General features: G+C 42.7%; 1 protein-coding gene across 3 annotated transcripts in view; it reads right to left on the bottom strand.

Annotated features, from left to right (window-relative positions):
* Positions 1-20,813, bottom strand: part of HDX (highly divergent homeobox) — a 56,717-nt gene that overhangs the window by 169 nt on the left and 35,735 nt on the right. For 2 of the 3 annotated variants that reach the window (XM_084814030.1, XM_084814031.1), the window contains 5 exons: positions 19,493-19,700; positions 11,343-11,422; positions 10,966-11,049; positions 5,083-5,205; positions 49-3,093 (listed from right to left, as the gene is read on the bottom strand). In XM_084814030.1, coding sequence (XP_084670156.1) covers positions 2,968-3,093; positions 5,083-5,205; positions 10,966-11,049; positions 11,343-11,422; positions 19,493-19,700 — 621 coding nt within the window. In that variant the 3' untranslated portion in view covers positions 49-2,967. Of the gene's footprint in view, positions 1-48; positions 3,094-5,082; positions 5,206-10,965; positions 11,050-11,342; positions 11,423-19,492; positions 19,701-20,813 lie in introns of those variants that run through there. The other variant, XR_014784837.1, reaches the window with a different exon arrangement.

The following is a 20,813-nucleotide window of genomic DNA, read 5'->3' as shown; positions in this document are numbered from 1 at the left end:
AACACTAAAGGAGCTGTCCAAGGTGCTTTCGCACCTTAGATAGCTCCTTTAGCATTTTGACTGAAACACAGAGGGGATTCATCACCCCAATGACATTGGAGCCACCAGCCTCCACTTCTCTGAGCGCATTCTGAGCCTAAGAACTTTTTTTCAGTACTAAAACTGAACTCACAGTCCTTTCACACAAAAGTCCACTACTGGATACTCCAAGCTTTCTTAATTTCAGCAGCCTAATTAAGGTGGAAATAGTCATTTTGTTGTTGCTATACATAAAACAACTGGGAGTCAGAAATTCTTGCCCATCTATTGCAAATCACCCAGAGATCTACCGGTAGATCCCAATCTACATTTTGCCCACCCCTGTCCTATGGAAAACAATCCATATGACCTAATTCTGTGCTAGTGGAAAGGACTTTGAGTCAGATGACACCTATGATATATCCTACAGGCGGAGTTCAACAGCTACAGACAAGAAAGGCTGGAAAAAAAGGAGTGTATGTTTGGCTGTTGTTCCCCATACTCTCAAACAATATCCTTCTTTCTCTAACTGCTACCCACATGACCATCTCTTCCTCACCCCTTCCTACCATTGTCACTAAGGGTTAAACTCATCTTTCTCAGGCTCTTACTGCAGACACACATTTCAAGTTCTATTTTTATTCCTCATAGAATGGATGTGCACATGCCATAATTCTACGAGAGCGCAGAAAACATGCACAGCATGACAAGTGGGCACAGAATTCAACTTCCTGAGAATCTACATTTTCATTTTTTTAAAGCAGGTCCCTAGCCCTCATTGCTATAATGATATGCTAGAAAAGGTTTATGGGCAGTGCCTGCTAACATTTCAGAAGCCAGTGTGGTGTTGAATGAGTTTCCTAGTGGCTGGGGGTGGCTGGGGAGAGCGATAGGGCAGGTGGGGAGATGGGGGCTTCAATATCTTGTATAATTCCTTGTCCCTCCACAGAATGAAGCAAAGTAGAAAATGGAAAGCATGGCAGAACTATGCTATGTAACAGTCAAAGGAACATAGCTTTCCTTGGCGCACATTTTGATTTTTCAGGTGCAGAATAATAATTCCCTTTTCACCCTTTTTTAGTGCTGAGTATGCACATCTGCACTCATAGCTAAGTAGATCAGAAGTTTCATACAGAGGAGCAGTTAGCCATTTTCTTCCTGGCCCAGGGCAAGGAATGATTGCCCTTGGATAAGAAGTCAAGTAGAAACACCTCTTCCCTCTTGGCTACTACACTTATCTTCCTAGGCTGGGAAGGTGTTGGATTTCTACCATAGTTGCCTCTCCTGGACCTTTCAAGCTGGGGAGGGCAGTAAGCAGGAAAGCAGAGACATAAGGTGGAAAAAGTCAGGAAATAGCAGAAGTGTATGGCAGTGAACAGAGTGAGGAAGATACAAAATAGATCTTACAAGCATTGTGCGAGGTTGCTTTAGGAGTAGGATGACAGAGTTCTTTCACAGCAGTTTCGGTTTAAAATTTACAATTCCGAAAGGAGAAAAACTGTGCCTTTTTTGTTTGTGCTATGGTACTTTGGCAACAGCTCTTATTTCTCTTATGTATTCATGGGAGAAACAATATCCCAAACTATATAAATGTATATCTATTTTCATTATCCAATCAAAGACACAAAATACATAACTGTAGATCAAAATTCTGAAAATGGTTAAGGTTAAAAACAAACTCAGTCCTCAGCACTGGTTGAAATAGAGGAACATGGGCAATTTAAGCACTAGACATCTCAAGATGAACATCCAGTTTTGTCACCGAACTCAGTTCTGCATGGGCTTCTAATTGCCTAGCAAGTTGAAGAAAGTGGCCCATATGCCAGAGCCAATTCATAACTCAGGTTTTGTTTGTTTAATATATCCTAATCCAATCAAGCAGTTTTCTGAATTACAGTATTTTACATACTTCCTTTGGGGACACCTTTCATCAATGCCTTTCACAGCCAGGCCTCTTGCTCTTGGGGCACACACTGGCATTTTTCCTAGCTCTTCTCTCTGCCAAGGGTCATGGGGGGAAGGCTATATTTTAAACTACAAAGCCTTAGTCCTGAGGAGCCTTCAGATGAGGCTTGCGGACTGAGTGCTTGTAAATAAGCTACAGGAATCCACACACCCTTTGGATTCATGTATACACTGTATCTTTGTGGCTTTATTGCCGCATATCACCAGGGTGTTCTAAGGGGAGACTCTGCATTAAGTCCCTGCACTACTGGAAATGGTTGCTTTCCTGAACCAATAAGCATTTTTAATAAGAGCCGACTATCTTCATTCAGAACTTCCATCTGCTACAATACATAAAATAATTTATTGGAGCTAATTAAGTTAAATAGGTTTACTTTCCAATAATTTTCCAGGCATTAGGTAAGGGTGAAGACAAGAGAAGACACAATGATTTGCTGTTATGTACAGATTTAAAAAAGCACTTCTTTAGCTTGATCCCTGGTTTGAATGATCATCATTTTAGTGAAGGCCCAACTTTTACCCACTGATTTGTTGAAGCCCATAATTTCCAATTATGAGTCCACCTACCTGAGAAGGGGGCAAGAACAAGGGAAGGCAAAACATCAGATTGAACAGGACTGGTGGGCTAGATTTGGAAGATGTGGTTGAATTATTAGCATAATTGGCTACTTCTCATCCATTCTTGATGCCCCGCTTAGATCAGGGTTTTATTACTAAACAGAGATTAGTATAAAGGTACCATCGTCAAGGCATAGTTGCTAGAAGAATAAAAGTCTGTTTTCCTCAAGTAACTTCCACATTTGTTAAAAACAAAATTCTGAATTTGCAGCTATCATCAACCACACCCAATACACAAGGTTGTTAGTCTGCCATCCCACCCCCATCTCTCCCCTTCATATTTAAGGGTTTTGCCTAACAAAATGTAATTAGTTCAAAACATACACATCAGGCAAACTACACTGTGTTGTTTCCTTTGTCAAGAGATCACAAACTGTCCAAGGCATTTTTCTCTGATGAAGAGGATAAGCTGAATGAGGTATCATCAGGTTCTGGAGATGCATGATTGAAATCCATCTCTTCCAACTCCGGAGGTAAATCTGCTAGGAGTGCCTGAGTTAGATATAAAATACAAATAAATGGTAAGCTGCTGTAGCCTCCAGTGGGCTGAAGTTCTTAGCCGAACAGAAATGATACCCTCCCACATCATGGTCCAGATCTGACCTGCAGTGTTCTGGTTCAATGGGGAAAACAGAAGGGTAGGGACAACTTGGTGGAGGGGAAGAAGGTAACACCCACCATTTCATAGTACTGCAGTTCTACCCTGTAGCTGATGGTTTAATTGCTGCTACTTATAAAGCAGTAAGGATTTAATCTGCTCATTGTGCAACTTACTTGATTTGTAATTTACATAATTTATGTTATCATATGATAATAATGAATTCACTCAATTCTCCAAGAGCCGGTCCTTATATAGCCAAAATGACAAAATCCAGACACAAGACTGAGGTATCTTAAGGAGGCAAACCCCCTCAAAACAGCTCAATAAGGGCTGAAGATGTCCAGTGGCCACAGAACACTGATTGCTGGAATCCTGAATGGAAACACTCCACACTGCAACATTTTGTTGCCGATGACTCCAGTTGTTGCTTTTAATGGGTAAGGCAGCCTTCCCCAACCTAGTGCCCTCCAGATGTGTTGTGGCCTGACATATTGGCCACACTGGCTAGGGAAGATGGAAGTTGTAGTCTAACACATCTTGAGTTTACCAGATTGGGGAAGGCTGGGTTAAGGTAAGCTTCCTTGCATACTCTGGTAGACAGCTAAGGTATATATATACTGATTAAGGGAGCAATCCTATCTGGATAGGCATCCGCCTCCAAACCCGGAGGCGACCACCTATCCAATGCAAAGTGGGTGAAGCGTGGAGGGCATCTTCACCTCTGCGCTCCGGCTGCCCTGCACTTGCAGCTAGACGGCCGATTTCTACGTACATACCGGTTGTGCCGGCCCTTCCGAGGTCCCCTCCCCTCCCCCTGGGAATGCCCCCTTTGCTCCCACTTAGCACTTCTCTTACGAACGTGGAGCCTGGAACGATCTGCGCCACCTACAAGGTGGTGGGGGGAGGGGGCAGGGAGGCAGTTTTCTGGGAACCTGAAAACCAAATAATCTTATGGCCATCCAGCGGCTGTCTAGCAGCCATACAATTGCACCCTAAATAAATAAAAAATTAAAATAAAACACCTTAACAATTAGCTGCTGTACAGCAATTATTTACATTACCATCTAATTTGATTACGGGCTTACAGTCTAAAAAGGCTTAAGGCTGCAATCTTACTCACTTAGTAGGTTCTACTGAAATTGGTGGAACTTATTTCCTAGTAACTATGAAGAGGATCAGATTTCACAAGTACAAGAATCCCTTTGGGGCGGAGATCTGATAAACTTGTATCAGAATGCTGTCTATGTGATGCTCAACTATAAGGATCAAGCAACTCATTTCATACCGACTGTCACCTTCTCTAAGTCATCAACATTCAGTGGTTGGATAGGACAAAGGGAGACACACACAAAGTTGGGAGAGGTAATGATGGAAGGCAATATGGATCCACGCTGCAGAAGTGTAAAGGGCAGGGTGGCGGGAGAGCCACACAGAAGGCAAAGGTGATGCTGAGCCACTTGAGTGACAGAAATAATGTTGTGCTGAGGCGCTGTCAAGTTGCTTTCTGTTTCTGTTGCTTTCTGTTGCTTCCAGTTACTATTGGACACAAATACAGGTAAAATGCATATTCCTTGATCCAGCCAGTTTACATGTGCACCAAGTTTCAACGCACTTAAGAAGCTCCCCATGTCTTCCCCATTCAAGGTCTTCCCCATTCAATTCAGTGGCAGTACCAGCTCTGTATGTGTATCATTAGGTGCGGAGAGCTGCTCCTGTCCCTGAAGTGAACAGGGAAGTCCTTAAACATGGAAGCTTCACATGGACACTGGAGCTTTCATGTGTTGTTGGATCAGAACCTTTGAATCTTAAAAAAGTGGCAAAATACAAAGGGAGAAGATGTGATTAAGGTTCTCTACTGCTTATTCTGGGCTTCGTCTCACCTGCTGCTGTTCTTTATCATCTGTTTTGATGGCAAGTATCAAACTCCGAGTGAAAGCCTGCAGTTCAAAATATTTCTGTTTTTGATGCTCCAGTTCATTTTCGATGAACCTTACTTCCTCGTTCTAAAAGGAGAAAAAAATAATACATTTTTGTATTATTATTTGGAGTGACATACACTCCAGCCTGAGTGGGAGTGGGCCCAGGCTCAATACGACTCCCTGGTGGAGGAAATACTGCACAGGAGTGCATAAGCAGTGCAGACGTGGCTGCATTCGGAGCCTTACTCAGGTGAGAACAGAGGGGTATGGGCCATGGGGTGAGGCAACCACTAGACCAGACACTATAATGTGCTCCTCAATAAATGCAGCTTTTATAACTAAGAAGTGAATATGCCCACCTTCCTCTAGTTTGGCTTCAGGGGAATGGAGCGCTTTGATGTAGCACCACCCACAGTAAATCTGAACTTAATGGGGGAGTGAGGAGAAGCTAAGTAAATGATCCGGGGAGTTGGGCTAGATGGCCTTTTCTTCCTTCCAAATCTATGATTCCATCTTTGCTGCTCAGTGATAGATTAGCCTGCTGAGTCTCCCTCATTTTCCACCCCACAGTTTTCTGTATCTACGCTGCTGCCTGAGCTACCTGGTGAAAAGTGCAAGTTACACAGAATAGACAGCATTTAGGAATAATCAAATGGTAATTATCATCAGAAACTAGATGACACAAGAATTATGTTCCACAGAGCTCATTCAATAAACACTGCTGTGAGTATGACACTAGAAATAATAGTGCACAGTTATCTTTTGCTATTTCTCTTAGGAGTGCTTGATCTCCCCCCCTACCCCCAAAAGATGTGAGCCTTCCTAAATGAAAGATGTGAAGAAACAAAGACAGCACGCAGAAGAAGAAGAAAACATTTCAGCAAGTATGGATGATTTCTCTTCCCTCACTTGTGAGGATGACTTGCAAATTAGAACTCCACAGTGTTCATTCTGAACAAATATATTTTGAGGGCAGAGCAGATGTATGATGGGGGAAGTTCACCAATGGGGCTATTAAACGATTGTCTATTACATTTCTCCTCATTTAATACAACAGGAATACACACACACACACCAGAAAGAACACCTTTTTTAAAAAAAATCTAATATGGACAAGTATAGTATGTCAAGAACAATGTTACAATGTTAATAAAATATGTTATTTTTACATATACAGCCAAGAGGTTTAAGGAAAATCTGACCGATATTGTAAGAACAGTCTTGGATTAGACCAAGGTTTCTTGTAGCGGCCAACTAGATGCCTATAAGCAGAATATGAAAGTAACAGCTCTCCCCTGCCATTTTCCTTCCCTCTCCCTGACCCAGCAAATGGTATTCAGTGGCATTCTGCCTCTGAACATGAGAATTCCAAATATATGTCATAACTAATAGGTGCCAATAGACCTAACCTTTATGAATTTGTCTAATGCCCATTCAAAGCCATCTAAGAAAGCGGCTACCACTGTAGCAGTGAATTCCATTAATATAAGCACCGCGTGAAGAATATTGTGGGGGCTGTAGGTCTAATTCGTGTTCATCCTCACTTTGAATGACAATGACTTTTTCTAGTTAAAAAAGAAAAAGAAAAAAAGAACTGCATTATCTACTTAATAGCCAAAACCTTTGGATGCCTGTGAAAGGCTGTTGCCTCTTCAGCACTTACACTAGTGCAAGTAAGCCATCCTCTTCTTAGATGTGCATCCTGCAGTCTTCTTTGGCTGGGGGGCTTGGCATTTGCATTTCCGAGTTAATATTTATGTCTTGCACAGTGGTGAACAGTGTAGTAACACTGTACTGGTCTAAAAAGGGGCGGGAGAGGAAGATAGTATGGACAGAATTGCACTATTCCCTTAGTGTTACCACTCCTCTGGCCTGCTCCCCAACATGTCCACCCCTCTCTAGCCACATCAATCATACAAAGTCTTGCACAGCAAAATCCCATTGTCTCAAGTTATTGCGACACCACTAAAAATTGTAATGTCACAGTGATGAAAGTCTCAAAGGCCAGATCCCACCCACCTTTTGCCTCACGGCGCAGATCACAGGAGTGGCCTGGTGGTGGCAAAATAAATTATGGGAAATGTGTAAGTTTTGCTTGATCTGCTGATGATATTCTTTTTAACCATGGAAGGACATCCAAAGTAAACTAATTACAGTAAACTACTGTGATTAGTTCCAGTTCCAACAAACAACTGAATTTAATAAACTAAAATTTCTTATTGATTGATTGATTGAATTTCTTCATCACCCATCTGGCCGGTCACCCAGGCGCTCTGGGCGATGTACAGCAATACAATTCTAAAACAATAAAATTCTACTTTAAAACATATTTCTAAAAATACCCTAGCATCCCAAATGCCTGCCTGAACAACCATGTTTTTACTATGTGGTGGAAGCTCATTAAAGAGGGGGTATGGCAAAGTTCCCTAGGGAGGGAGTTCCAGAGTGGGGGCCACCACAGAGAAGGCCCTCTCCCTCGTCCTCACCAGCCTAGCTCTCCTGGCCGATGGGACAGAGAGAAGGCCATCCGAGGCTGATCTTGTTCAGTGGCCTATCTGGTGTTGGTGGAGGTGCTCCTTAAGATAGGCTGGGCTGAAACCATATAGAATTTTAAAGGTCAAAACCAACACCTTGAATTTGGCCCAAAAAACAGCTGCAACTCCTTCAGCAATGGAGTGATGTGATCACGCCGGTGGATGCCTTTAATCAGGCATGCCGCCACGTTCTGTACCAGCTGCAGCTTCCGAACCATCTTCAAGGGTAGAGCACATTACAGTAGACTAGATGAGAGGAGACCAGGGCATGTACTACCAATGGGAGCAGATGGTCAGGAAGGTAGGAGCGCAGCTGCTGTATCAGATGGAGTTGGTACAGCGCTGTCTGGCAGACAGCTGACACCTGAGCCTCCATGGACAGCTGGGAGTCTAAAATAACTCCCAGGCTGCGGACCTGGTCTTTCAAGGGTAACCGTACCCCATTCAACACCAGGTTGACATCCCCCAACCTCCTCTTGTCTCCCACCAAAAGTACCTTGGTCTTGTCAGGGTTCAGCTTCAGCTTATTCCTCCCCATCCAGCCACTCACCGTCTCCAGACATTTGGACAGGGATTCTATGGCCAACCTTAGTGAAGATTTAAACGAGAGGCAGAGCTGCGTGTCATCTGCATATTGATGACACTGCACCCCAAACCTCCTGATGATAGCCCCCAGCGGCTTCTCATAGATGTTAAATAGCATTGGGGAGAGGATGAAACCCTGTGGCACCCCATAAGCGAGCGGCCATGGGTCCAGAGCCTCCTCTCCCAGTGCTACCCTCTGGTACCTGCTGGAGAGGAAGTACCAGAACCACCCTAATACGGTGTCTCCAATGCCCAACCCCTCCAGGTGGTCCAGGAGGTATCAAAAGCCGCTGAGAGTTCGAGGAGAACAAGCAAGGAGCATTCACCCCTATCCAAAGCCCTCCTCACATCATCCACCAAGGCAACCAAGGCCGTTTCTGTCCCATGCCCAGGCCTGAAGCCCGACTGAAATGGATCTAGATAATTGGCTTCTTCCAAGTGTGCCTTCAACTGCATTGGCACCACCTGCTCATTCACCTTGCCCAAAAATGGCAGATTCGAGACTGGGCAAAAGTTGTTCAAAACTTGGGGATCCAAGGAGGGCTTTTTAAAAACCGGTCTTATCACTGCCTTCTTGAGAGCTGATGGGATCACTCCCTCCTCAAGGGAGGCGTTCACCACCACCCTGATCCCCTCACCCAGCCTCTCTGTGCAGTTCACAATGAGCCAAGATGGGCAGGGATCAATTAAGCAGGTGGTCAGTCTTACAGATGAAAGCACCTTGTCCACTTCATCAGAAGGAAGAAGCTGGAACCGATCCCACAAAACCGGTTTGCCATAGGCCACCTCTCGCTCGCTAACTGTATCCATGGCACATGGAGTAACACTCCTAATCTGATCAATTTTATCTGCAAAGTGCCTTGCCGAGGCCTTAGAATGCTCCAGCGGTTCTGATTACTGCAATTATTGAACAGCTACAAAATAGAATCTCAAGGAAAAGCCAAGCCCCCTTCAGTCGGAGAAGCTTGCGAAGCATCCACTATTACTCTAGCAGGTTTCCCCCACCCACCCAAATTAACCTAATCAAAAGCTCAGTATCTCTCTGTAGTCCACAACTAAAAGTAAAACCATAAATAAAAAACAAAAACTTAGAAACGTTTTGTCATTTTAATACCTGAATTTTTAGCAAGCTATGGTAGTTTTAACTTTCACCATCCCTCAGTTTCTTTTTTATCTTAATAACTGAATTTTGATAATTTAATTTCCCTACCTGGTTTAAATCAGTAGAGAGTCTAATACCAAGATAACTTACATCTGAACTTTTTTTTTTCAATCCAAGCAGAACTAATATCTGCTGTTCATATGTTTCCCCATACAAAAGCACTCTCCACACTTATTTCAAGGATTGGAATAAAATAAACACAATTTTAAAATGCTTGCCTGATTTCCTAAAAGTAATAGAAGTGTGTTGGTCACCTACATTGCTCTGCTGTTGCCCAGTCCAACCAAATATGCACATTTATGCAGGGACAATTTGGTTAGGAAGACTAACAGCTTATGTCAAAATGTAATAAAGAAAACAAATGGGCTTCTGTAGGACATGCTATCACAACAAGTCATTCAGTTTGTGACAAGTGACATTAAGAAAAGGTCACTTCTTCTCTTCCCCTCATATCTATATTCATTCAACACCGCCCTTATCCCAAAAGCAGAACTCAGGAAATTAATGTGTGGACCTCAATTACACATGCATTGTGTGCTTTTAAAGATACTCCGCTCATTTTAAATCTAGGTAAAGTTTTCATACAAAATTCTTTATTCTAACACCAACTGAAATTTGTTTGAGGGCATCTGAGTCGAAAATGAACTGCCCCAATTCTTATGTACGCATGTAATCTTTGCAATTTCGGCAAAAAACAGCAGTTGTCACAGTTTCCAACTACCTTTGCTTATATTGCATCAAAAACAAATGTTAGGTTGTAATCCACAAGCTGCTGAAATTGGCACAGTCTGTCTGTCTGTCTTCAAAGAAATCAGCATCCAACTCCTAAACATTTGCTCCAGCACCATCTGCCTGTGATCCCAGAATAATATCCCCACATTCTTCAATGCACACTGATAAGATTGCACCATTTAGTAAGGCTTAAGCTGGAGACATGAACGTACTTAAAGCAGCAGTAAGTTACCTTAAAAGGTTGTCACCATTTGGTAATAATGGAGAGCAGAGTTGCTCTATTGTGCTATGTCAGAATAAATTGCTCATCTCTGTCTCCTGCTTTACCCCCTCTCCAGCAGTATAAGGTTGTGTTAAAACACAAGGGAAAACAGATTTCCAATCCAATAAATATTCGTATTTGATGAAAATGCAATCTTTGCTTAATAAGGGAAAGGAAAAAGTGAGATATTGATAAAACTATGTCTTAAAAAAAAGAAACCCCTTGGTGGATGGACTATGGAAGACAGAGCGATGGGTCCTTGTGCAACAGCCAGCCTGTCTGAATGACAGTTTCATATTTTTGCAAGGTAAGAGGATGGTAGAGAAAAGGAAGCAGCAACTCTCATCACATCACTCTAAAAAGCCGGAATATCTTTCAAACATTCATTGCAACTTCATGAAGCTTCAGTGAACTTCACAGAAACTTAACTGCAACACCTGCTGGTGGCATGGAATAATAGCACCCTGCTTCATACTCCCACTTTGACTACTTGAATGAAGTCAGTATTTTGGGTTGTAATTTGTTATTCACCTATCTACTTAAAAACAAACAAATGTAAGTTAACTTACTTTATAGTCCAGAAGAGAACTCATTTGATCCACTTCAGAATTACTTATCATATCACTTTCTTCATCATCTATGATTTCTATTTTCTGAAAAAGCGAACAATGCATTTCATTTTTAAAATGAAACTTCTAAAACCTTATCAACACTCCTCCATAAAGCCTATCTTTGCAATCAAAGGGCTGAGAAAGCTGCTGTTTTTGAAGTTAAAGATTTCCAGGATGTGGAATACTGTACTCAGTACAATTTCTGCATTTGCACGATAGAGCCCCAAGCATGCCCTACCAAAAATGCTGGTGTGGCAATCTGTGGCCCTTCATATATCAGTCCATCATATGAATGGGATTTAATCAAACTACTACATTTTAGGAAGTGTACCTACCACATTATCAGCAGATACAGTAGTCTGGTCCCCCTCTTTGTGGCCAATGTCTTCATTCTGAAGAACTTCACTGTGTTCTTCTACAGAAATAAACAAACCACGTGGTTTTAAATTAACTTTCAGTAAATGCAGTATACCTTAGAGCTTAGACTGATATACCAACTACGCCCTTATCTGGACAGAGATAGCCTAGCTACAGTTATTCATGCTCTGATAACCTCTCACTTGGACTAGTGCAATGCATTATACGTGGGTCTGCTTTTGAAAATTGTCCGGAAACTTCAGCTGGTCCAAAATAGGGCAGTCAGATTGTGACCAGTGACTGGCCAACAAAATCACATTATGCCAGTACTTTTCCAGGTGCACTGGCTGCCAGTCCATTTCCAGGCCCGAGTCAAAGTGTTGGTATTAACATTCAAAGTCCTAAATAGCTTCCGGCCAGGTTATCTGAAGGCTTGCCTCCTCCCACATGTGCCTGCCCATACTCTAAGATCATCTTCAAGGGTCCTTTTCTGTGAGCCCCTACCAAAGGAAGTGAGGCGGGTGGCTACCAGGAAGAGGGCCTTTTCTGCTGTGGAAACCTGGCTGTGGAAGGAGTTCCCTAAAGAGATTCATCTGGCACCTACTTTGTACTTCTTTCGGTGCCAGGTGAAAACTTTTTTATTTTCCCAGTATTTTAGCATTTTAGTTTCCTAATCTTTTAGCTCTGCTGTTTTAAATCTGTATTTTAAATCTCTGCATTTCTGCTAGGTTTTATTCTGGTTGTATTGTTAAACTGTGGTTTTAAGCTTTCATATTTTTATTGTTTTATGCTGTACCTTGTGTTTTTAATTTTTGTGAACTGCCCAGAGAGCTTCAGCTATCGGCCATATGGAAATAGATAGTTAAATAAAAGTTTGCTTGCCCATTTCATACTCTTTTCAACACTGAATTCCTCTGTGGGTTTAAAATCATTATGAGTTACTCTAAGACAACCTATTCTGTCAGTTTAACCCCTCATTTGTTTGCACAATTAAAAGAGTTAACTATAGGGTGAACACTCCCAAGCTAGTTAGAGGTTCTGGACTTATCTCAGGAAAGGTGACCCAGTACGCTCTACAACAGAACTGCTACAACTCTCCCCTCAGTGCTAAGGGGAAGAGAAGAGTCAAATACCATCATTAGGGATGTCAGAGAAATCTGCAATGGAATCAAATGAGTTTGGATTTCTATGAATCTGACCTGTGGATTCCGCAGCAGACTGGCTTTTCCTGAGTCATACCGATTCTGCGGATTTGTAGACCATTTTTTAAAAACTTTCTAGAATTTTATGCAAATTTAGTCACAGAGGAATATCTAAAATAAAAAACCGGCCAAAAATGTGAATTTGTGCAAATCCAGGAAACTGGGGAAAAAATCAATGAACAAACGATGGAACAAAAGGCACTTGACAATCCACAAAATGCAGATTGAATGGATTTTACAAAATCCGTACATCCCTAACCATCATCTGGCCACTTTGCTTCCATTACAGTTCCACCCTAGCTAACAGGGCCTTCGGTGTGCATGGAAAGTGGTGGAAAAGTAGAGCAATTTGACAAGGCATGCCCTGGACAGTTCTGGGGTCCACTTATCAACAGTGCAAACCCAGAAATGCCAGACCAGAAAGTACTTAAATGACATCCCTTGTCCCATTTTAGCAACTTTAGGGGTAAAACCACCATTCCAGGATCCTAACAGAAGAATACTACGAACAAGCTGTCTGCTGATAAAATATGTTCTAAGCAAATTGCTATAACCTTACAATGGAACAAGAGAGTGCAAATGCCCCCTCTTGGGGAAGGTGCTCAAGCTGGTGGTGCCGGCTCAACGCCAGACACTTTTAGATTAAATGGATTTTCTAGACCCATATCAATCTAGGTTTCAGCACAGACACACCTTAATTGCCCTCATGGATCAACTCTGTTGGGAGGGGAGACGAGGGACTGCAACTCTTTTAATTTGCCTTGACCTCTCAGTGATTTTTGATACCATCAACCATGGTATTCTTCTGGACCAAGTGTGGGCTGGAGGCTCAATGATACTTCTTTCTGCTTCTATCCCACACAGTAAACAGAAAACTTCAAAACAAAACAGTGCAGAGAATTCGTAGACAGATGTCATCTGGATTATGCAGCAGGCCCTGCTTTTAATTACCTTCATTTCTATAAAAATAAAGGACTGTGTTGCTCATCACTCTTCAAATGTATTGTATTGTGTGAAAATACCAAAGAAATAATCATATACTAAGACAATCAGTTGTCATATGCAATTCCAGTCCTATTTACTTCTCCTGTGTCTGTTCTGAGGATGTAATTATTTGAACCAGAAAGGACAATACTGTGATCCAGTCATAAGGATCTCTATGGCAGCCCTTTAGCACAGAAAACCATTTTCCTTTTAAGGATTATCTGTATCAGAGTCCATTACTCTGTTCAACATCTTAATTGTAGTCAAGTTCCCCCAAGCCTCCAGTAACGCAGATGACTGAACAGTGAATTTGTTGTTCAGTCGTTCAGTCGTGTCCGACTCTTCGTGACCCCATGGACCATAGCACGCCAGGCCTTCCTGTCCTGCGCTCTCTCCCGGAGCGTGCTCAAGTTCATATTCATTGCATCGGTGATGCTATCTAGCCATCTCATCCTCTGCCGTCCACTTCTCCTTTTGCCTTCAATCTTTCCCAGCATCAGGGTCTTTTCCAGAGAGTTTTCTCTTCGCATTAGGTGGCCAAAATATTGGAGCTTCAGCTTCAGTATCTGTCCTTCCAGTGCACACTCAGGGTTGAATTCCTTTAGGATTGACTGATTTGACCTCCTTGCAGTCCAGGGGACTCGTAACAGTCTTCTCCAGCACCACAGTTCAAAAGCATCAATTCTTCGGCGCTCAGCCTTCCTTAGAGTCCAGCTCTCACAGCCATACATTACTACTGGGAAAACCATAGCTTTGATTAGACGGACCTTTGTCGGCAAGGTGATGTCTCTGCTTCTTCCTATGCTGTCTAGGTTTTCCATAGCTTTCCTCCCAAGGAGCAAGCGTCTTTTAATTTCATGGCTACAGTCACCGTCTGCGGTGATCTTGGAGCCCAAGAAAGTAAAATCTGTCACTGCTTCCATTTCTTCCCCTTCTATATGCCAGGAAGTGATAGGGCCAGATGCCATGATCTTAGTTTTTTTAATGTTGAGTTTCAAACCAGCTTTTGCACTCTCCTCTTTCACCCTCAACAAGAGGCTCTTTAGATCCTCTTCACTTTCTGCCATTAGGGTGGTATCGTCTGCATATCGGAGGTTGTTGATAATTCTCCCAGCAATCTTAATTCCGACCTCTGATTCATCCAACCCGGCATTTCTCATGATGTACTCTGCATATAAGTTAAATAAGCAGGGTGACAATATGCAGCCTTGTCATACTCCTTTCCCAATTTTGAACCACTCGGTTGTTCCATGTCCGGTTCTTACTGTTGCTTCTTGACCCTCGTACAGGTTTCTCAGGAGACAGGTAAGGTGGTCTGGTACTCCCATCACTTTAAGAATTTGCCACAGTTTGTTGTGACCCACACAATCAAAGGCTTTAGCGTAGTCAATGAAGCAGAAATAGATGTTTTTCTGGAATTCTCTTGCTTTCTCCATGATGCAGCGAATGTTGGCGATTTGATCTCTAGTTCCTCTGCCTCTTCGAAAACCAGCTTGTACTTCCGGTAGTTCTCGGTTCGCATACTGCTGAAGCCTAGCTTGTAGGATTTTGAGTATCACCTTGCTGGCATGTGAAATGAGCGCAATTGTGCGGTAGTTTGAGCACTCTTTGGCGTTGCCCTTCTTTGGAATTGGAATGTAAACTGACCTTTTCCAGTCTTGTGGCCATTGTTGAGTGTTCCAAATTTGTTGGCATATTGAATGCAGCACTTTAACAGCATCATCTTTTGGGATTTTAAATAGCTCAGCTGGAATACTGTCATCTCCACTAGCTTTGTTGTTACTAATGCTTCCTAAGGCCCACTTGACTTCACTCTCTAGGATGTCCGGCTCAAGTTCAGTGACCACACTATCATGGCTATCAGGGACATTCAGATCTTCCCTGTATAGTTCTTCTGTGTATTCTTGCCACCTCTTCTTAATCTCATCTGCTTCTGTTAGGTCCCTGCCTTCTTTGTCCTTTATCATGCCCGTCTTTGCACAAAACGTTGCCTTGAGATCTCCGATTTTCTTGAAGAGATCTCTAGTCTTTCCCATTCTATTGTTTTCCTCGATTTCTTTGCATTGTTCATTTAAGAAAGCCTTCTTGTCTCTCCTTGCTATTCTCTGGAACTCTGCATTCAGTTGGATAGATCTTCCCCTTTCTCCCTTGCTTTTCGCTTCCCTTCTTTCCTCAGCTACTTGTAAAGCCTCCTCAGACAGCCACTTGGCTTTCTTGCATTTCTTTTTCTTTGGGATGGATTGAGTCGCTGCCTCCCAAACAATGTTACAGACCTCTGTCCATAGTTCCTCAGGCACTCTGTCTATCAGGTCTAATCCCTGAAATCTATTCCTCACCTCCACTGTATATTCATGAGGGATATGATTTAGGTCATACCTGAATGGTTTAGTGGTTTTCCCTACGTTCTTCAATTTAAGCCGAAATTTTGCAACAAGAAGCTCATGATCTGAGCCACAGTCAGCTCCAGGTCTTGTTTTTACTGACTGTATAGAGCTTCTCCATCTTTGGCTGCAAAGGACATAATCAATCTGATTTCGATATTGACCATCTGGTGATGTCCATGTGTAGAGTCGTCTCTTGTGCTGTTGGAAAAGAGTGTTTGCTATGATCAGCGTGTTCTCTTGGCAAAACTCTATTAGCTTTTGTCCTGCTTCACTTTGTACACCAAGGCCATGCCTGCCTGTTATCCCGGTGATTTCTTGACTTCCTACTTTAGCATTCCAATCCCCTATGATGAAGAGGACATCTTTTTTTGGTGTTAGTTCTAGAAGGTGGTGTAGGTCTTCATAGAACCGATCAACCTCAGCTTCTTCGGCATCAGTGGTTGGGGCATAGACTTGAATTACTGTGATGTTGAATGGTTTGCCTTGGATTCGTACTGAGATCATTCTATCGTTTTTAAGATTGTACCCCAGTACTGCTTTTCCCACCCTTTTGTTGACTATGAGTGCTACTCCATTTCTTCTAAGGGATTCTTGCCCACAATAGTAGATATGATGGTCACCTGAATTAAATTCGCCCATGCCTGTCCATTTTAGTTCGCTGATTCCCAAGATGTCGATGTTCAATCTTGCCATCTCATGTTTGACCACCTCCAGCTTACCTTGATTCATTGATCTGACATTCCAGGTTCCTAAACAATATTGTTCTTTACAGCATCGGATTTTCTTTTCACCACCAGACACATCCACAGCTGAGTGTCCTTTCAGCTTTGGCCCAGCCGCTTCACTCTTTCTGGCGCTACCTGGAAATACCCTCTGCTCTTCCCCAGTAGTATATTGGACACCTTCCGACCTGAGGGGCTCATCTTCCAGCGTCATATCTTTTAGCCTTGTGATACGTTCCATGGGGTTTTCTTGGCAAGAATACTGGAGTGGGTTGCCATTTCCTTCTCCAGTGGACCACATTTTGTCAGAACTCTCTGCCATGACCTGTCCGTCTTGGGTGGCCCTGCACGGCATAGCTTATGGCTTCACTGAGTTACGCAAGCCCCTTCGCCACAACAAGGCAGTGATCCATGAAGGGGAGTGAATACCCTTTGGTAAATCTATTTCATGTCCCAGAAGTGTCCCATTGCTGTCTAAGTTCAATTAGTTTTTGGGTTTACAGTATTGTGGGAGTGGGGAGAGAGATATACCCATTTTGCATGAATAAAACCCAAGTCTGCTTTCATTTCCTGCTCCTAAGAAGACCCAGCATTCATCCTGCAGCTGTGCAAGTATGGATTACAATCATCTTCTCGTTGCCTCTCCCTGATGGTTCCATCATAAGCTTCTGAGTGCCAGACCCAATTAATATTAAGACAGCTTTTCACTTGAGCTGCAGAGTGTTCTGACTATTTCTCAACTCTCCTGCTGGAGGAATTCCTTCACCCCCAGGCAAAGAGAAGATCTGCAGACTTTCAGTCACTTCCAACCAATTCCATGTTGTTATCTTATTCTCTTCATAATTGAAATTTTGACAGACCTATCACAAGTTTGTTTCTAACAGTTCTCAGTTTCTCAGCCTACTCCAAGTTGTTCAAACAAAATGATAAGATCAAGCCTGGCATACAAATCTGCAAAAGTGCCCCAGAAATGGGCTATTTCTGAAGTTCAGATGCCACAGACTTTGTTGATTTGTTCTAGTTGGAAGCACCAGGAGCAATTAGCTGAACGTGTGAAGCCTGTGAAATGTGCGAACACATGTTCAGTCGTAACTGACACAATTGTTGCTTCTTCTGTTTTATAAAACAATGCTCCAACATAATTACACCCTGCTTCTATCACCTGTTGTGTGATAGCAGATTTCAACAACTGTCTTCTCTTTTGTATAATGGGATTGTTCTTGCACCATCCTTCTTAAAGGGTCACTGTCAAGGCCCCTCAGGTCCTGATGGCATCATGCCTCTCCCCTTCTGAAAGGCCAGTGATTCTCTTTGGAGCAGCCTGGTAAATAGAGAGTACCAAGTGGGATTGCCTGGCCCTTCTTGTTGCTCAACTGCCAATGGAAGATGCAAGGGCACATTGACATTGGACTACAACCTTGCCCATACTGGCTCCCCAATTGGCGGTGGAGTTTGAAGGGACATACATTTCCTAGACACCTCCCTATGGGAAAGTCAATAGAATAGATGACTATGGGGAGGACACATTGAAGTTTCCTCTTTTCCTTGAACTACCACTACTACCTCTGGGAAACCACACTACCTCCTTAAGTACACCCTCACCAATTCGGAGGAAACTAAGGGAGATTCATAGAAGGCACCAGATGGCTAGCTATACCCTATCCTCCTGGAAGACTCAGGGAAACATCACAGCATTCAATCTATCAATTTGCCTGAGCAAATCACCCTGAGCCGAGAAAAAAAAACATGTCCTGAAGATTCAACTCTCACTCCTTATGGTGCTTTGTGAATATGTGCAATGGACTTTGGCCTTCAATATCTCTATATTATAGATAACCCCCATTTCAACTTAGCATGTGTTTGCTTCTGGCAAATTTCACTTTCTTCAGTTTTGATTTTCAGATACTTTTTTCAGCTTTCTGTTGGAGAAGGGCCATAGCTTAGTAGCAGAACATATGTTTAGCATGCGGAATATCCAACGTTCAAATCCTGATGTCTCCAGGTAGGGCTGAGGAAGACCCCTGTTTGAAACCCTGGAAAGTTGCTGTCAGGGTTTGAACCCCTGGAAAGTTGCTGTAATTTTCTGTGTTCCTGTCTTCCAAAGATGTTACCCACATGGTTAAAACTTTTCTAGCTTTGGCTGTGATTCTATGCACATTCACTCAGACTTACTCCTATATAAATACATTTAGGATCAAAATGCTAGCTACTTCCTGGGACATAGGGAGGGTGAAAATTCAGATTGCTGAGATAGTATGCAAGATTGAACATAAATCATATAAAATAATAACAAACTCAATTATCTAAGTATCTTATGCTGCCAAATCACACCATCCATGCACAAGAAAGAGGTATCAGCAGGCTGGGGTAACCCCCAAAATTTGCAGATTCCCCCCCCCCCAAAAAAAAAAAAAACTACAGAAAAAACCTTGAAGACTGAGTATTCTCAGTGGATATAGAATGATAGCCAATTGTTGGGAGGGGGAGCAGAAAACCAGAGAGAGGGGAATGGAATGGAGGAGCTGGAACCTCATGCAGACACACTACGTACTGCAACTCTATGTATATATTAATCATAAACTCTGTCTCTGAGCACCACTCCTTATGTAGCAAAATGGCAGCATCCATGCACAAGGAACCCAAAGCACAAATGCAGCATGGAATGCTAACTATCTGTTGGGAGGAAAATCTCTGAAAACTGAAGGAGAGGGGGAATGTAATGGAGTATCCTGGAAGAAGGCATGGCTGATTGGCTAGAACAGAGGCACTCCACATTGCAACATTTTATTGCAAGTCCCACTTGTTACAATATAATACCGGTGACAGGTTTAAATACCTTGTGAGCTTCCTTCCGATAAGCATATTGATACTTCATCATTCCTGTCATTATCGTCTCCCACATCAGTCGAACCATCATCTCCCGGAATGGGTATTGATTTACTGCTGGAATCAGATTGATTGGAAAAATCAGCAGGACCACCTCGAGGAGGAGGGACTTCAATTCCCATTAGACGATATTTTCGTCTCCGATTCCCAATCCAAGTCTTGTAATGAGAAACAGACATGGAAAATATCAGAAGTTATCTGAGCCAGAAGTTGGAAAATTAAGGGGGAAAAGCCCCATGATTTCTAAGTCTAGGAGATCACGATTTCCTTATACAAAGCAAGTAGAATTGGGTAGCTCTCTTGGCACTAAAGAAGAAGGACAGATTCCCTAAGGATACATAGATACATGTAGATGCAAAAGTGTGAATTGGAGCCCTAATACGACCCTAATGTGATGTCAGCTTTATTGGCTCCATATCTACTTCCAGACCTAATTCTAAATGCTGATATTGATTATTTATTATTATTATTTATTATTTATTGCATTTATACCCCGCCTTTTTTCCCTTGCAAGGAACCCAAGGCGGCTTACATTATCCTCCTCCTCTCCATTTTATCCTCACAACAACAAACCTGTGAGGTGGGTTGGGCTGAGAGTCTGTGACTGGCCCAAAGTCACCCAGTGAGCTTCCATGGCCAAGTGGGGACTAGAACCCGGATCTCCCAGCTACTAGTCCAACACTCTTGCCACTACACCACACTGGCCCTAAGACTGCCTCCTTCCTCCTTCCTGTCAAGTCTTTGGCTACGAACCTGCTCTGTTCCCCCATTCCCTGCTGAGGTTAGGTGGGTGAATATGCAGCATAGGGCCTTTTACGTGCAACACATCCAGCTTGGGAACTGTGTTCTCCAGGATGCTTGCCTGACCTTCTCACCCCTGGATCTTACAAAGACATATATTTGGAGGGCTTTTGGATTGCGTATAGTGAATTGCTCTGAAACTATTCTGTTGCTTGCTTGCTATTTACTACTTTGAATGTTGCTGAAAACAGGATGTAAGTGCTGAAATGTTGCCTTGACTCCAAGGACATGTTTAATGATGAGCTGCCCAATCTTCTGCATGCTTAGTACTGATCTACACATATAAATTCACACAGTACAGAGCTCCTGAAATCGTACCATTTCAGACTGTAAGTGGAGGATTGCATATCTGAAAGTTCCTCATGTCACAATCTCCTGGCTCTTTCATCCAGTAACGGAATACCACTAATAAAATATCATACAACATGCTCCACTTTAAATATTTAACATCAGAAGACCAAAAACCTTAA

Source organism: Heloderma suspectum, chromosome 9, assembly GCF_057233095.1.
Source record: "Heloderma suspectum isolate Gila_16-S chromosome 9, 16-S_ref, whole genome shotgun sequence".
NCBI classification, from domain to species: domain Eukaryota; kingdom Metazoa; phylum Chordata; class Lepidosauria; order Squamata; family Helodermatidae; genus Heloderma; species Heloderma suspectum.
This window is presented reverse-complemented; position numbering and strand designations above follow the sequence as displayed.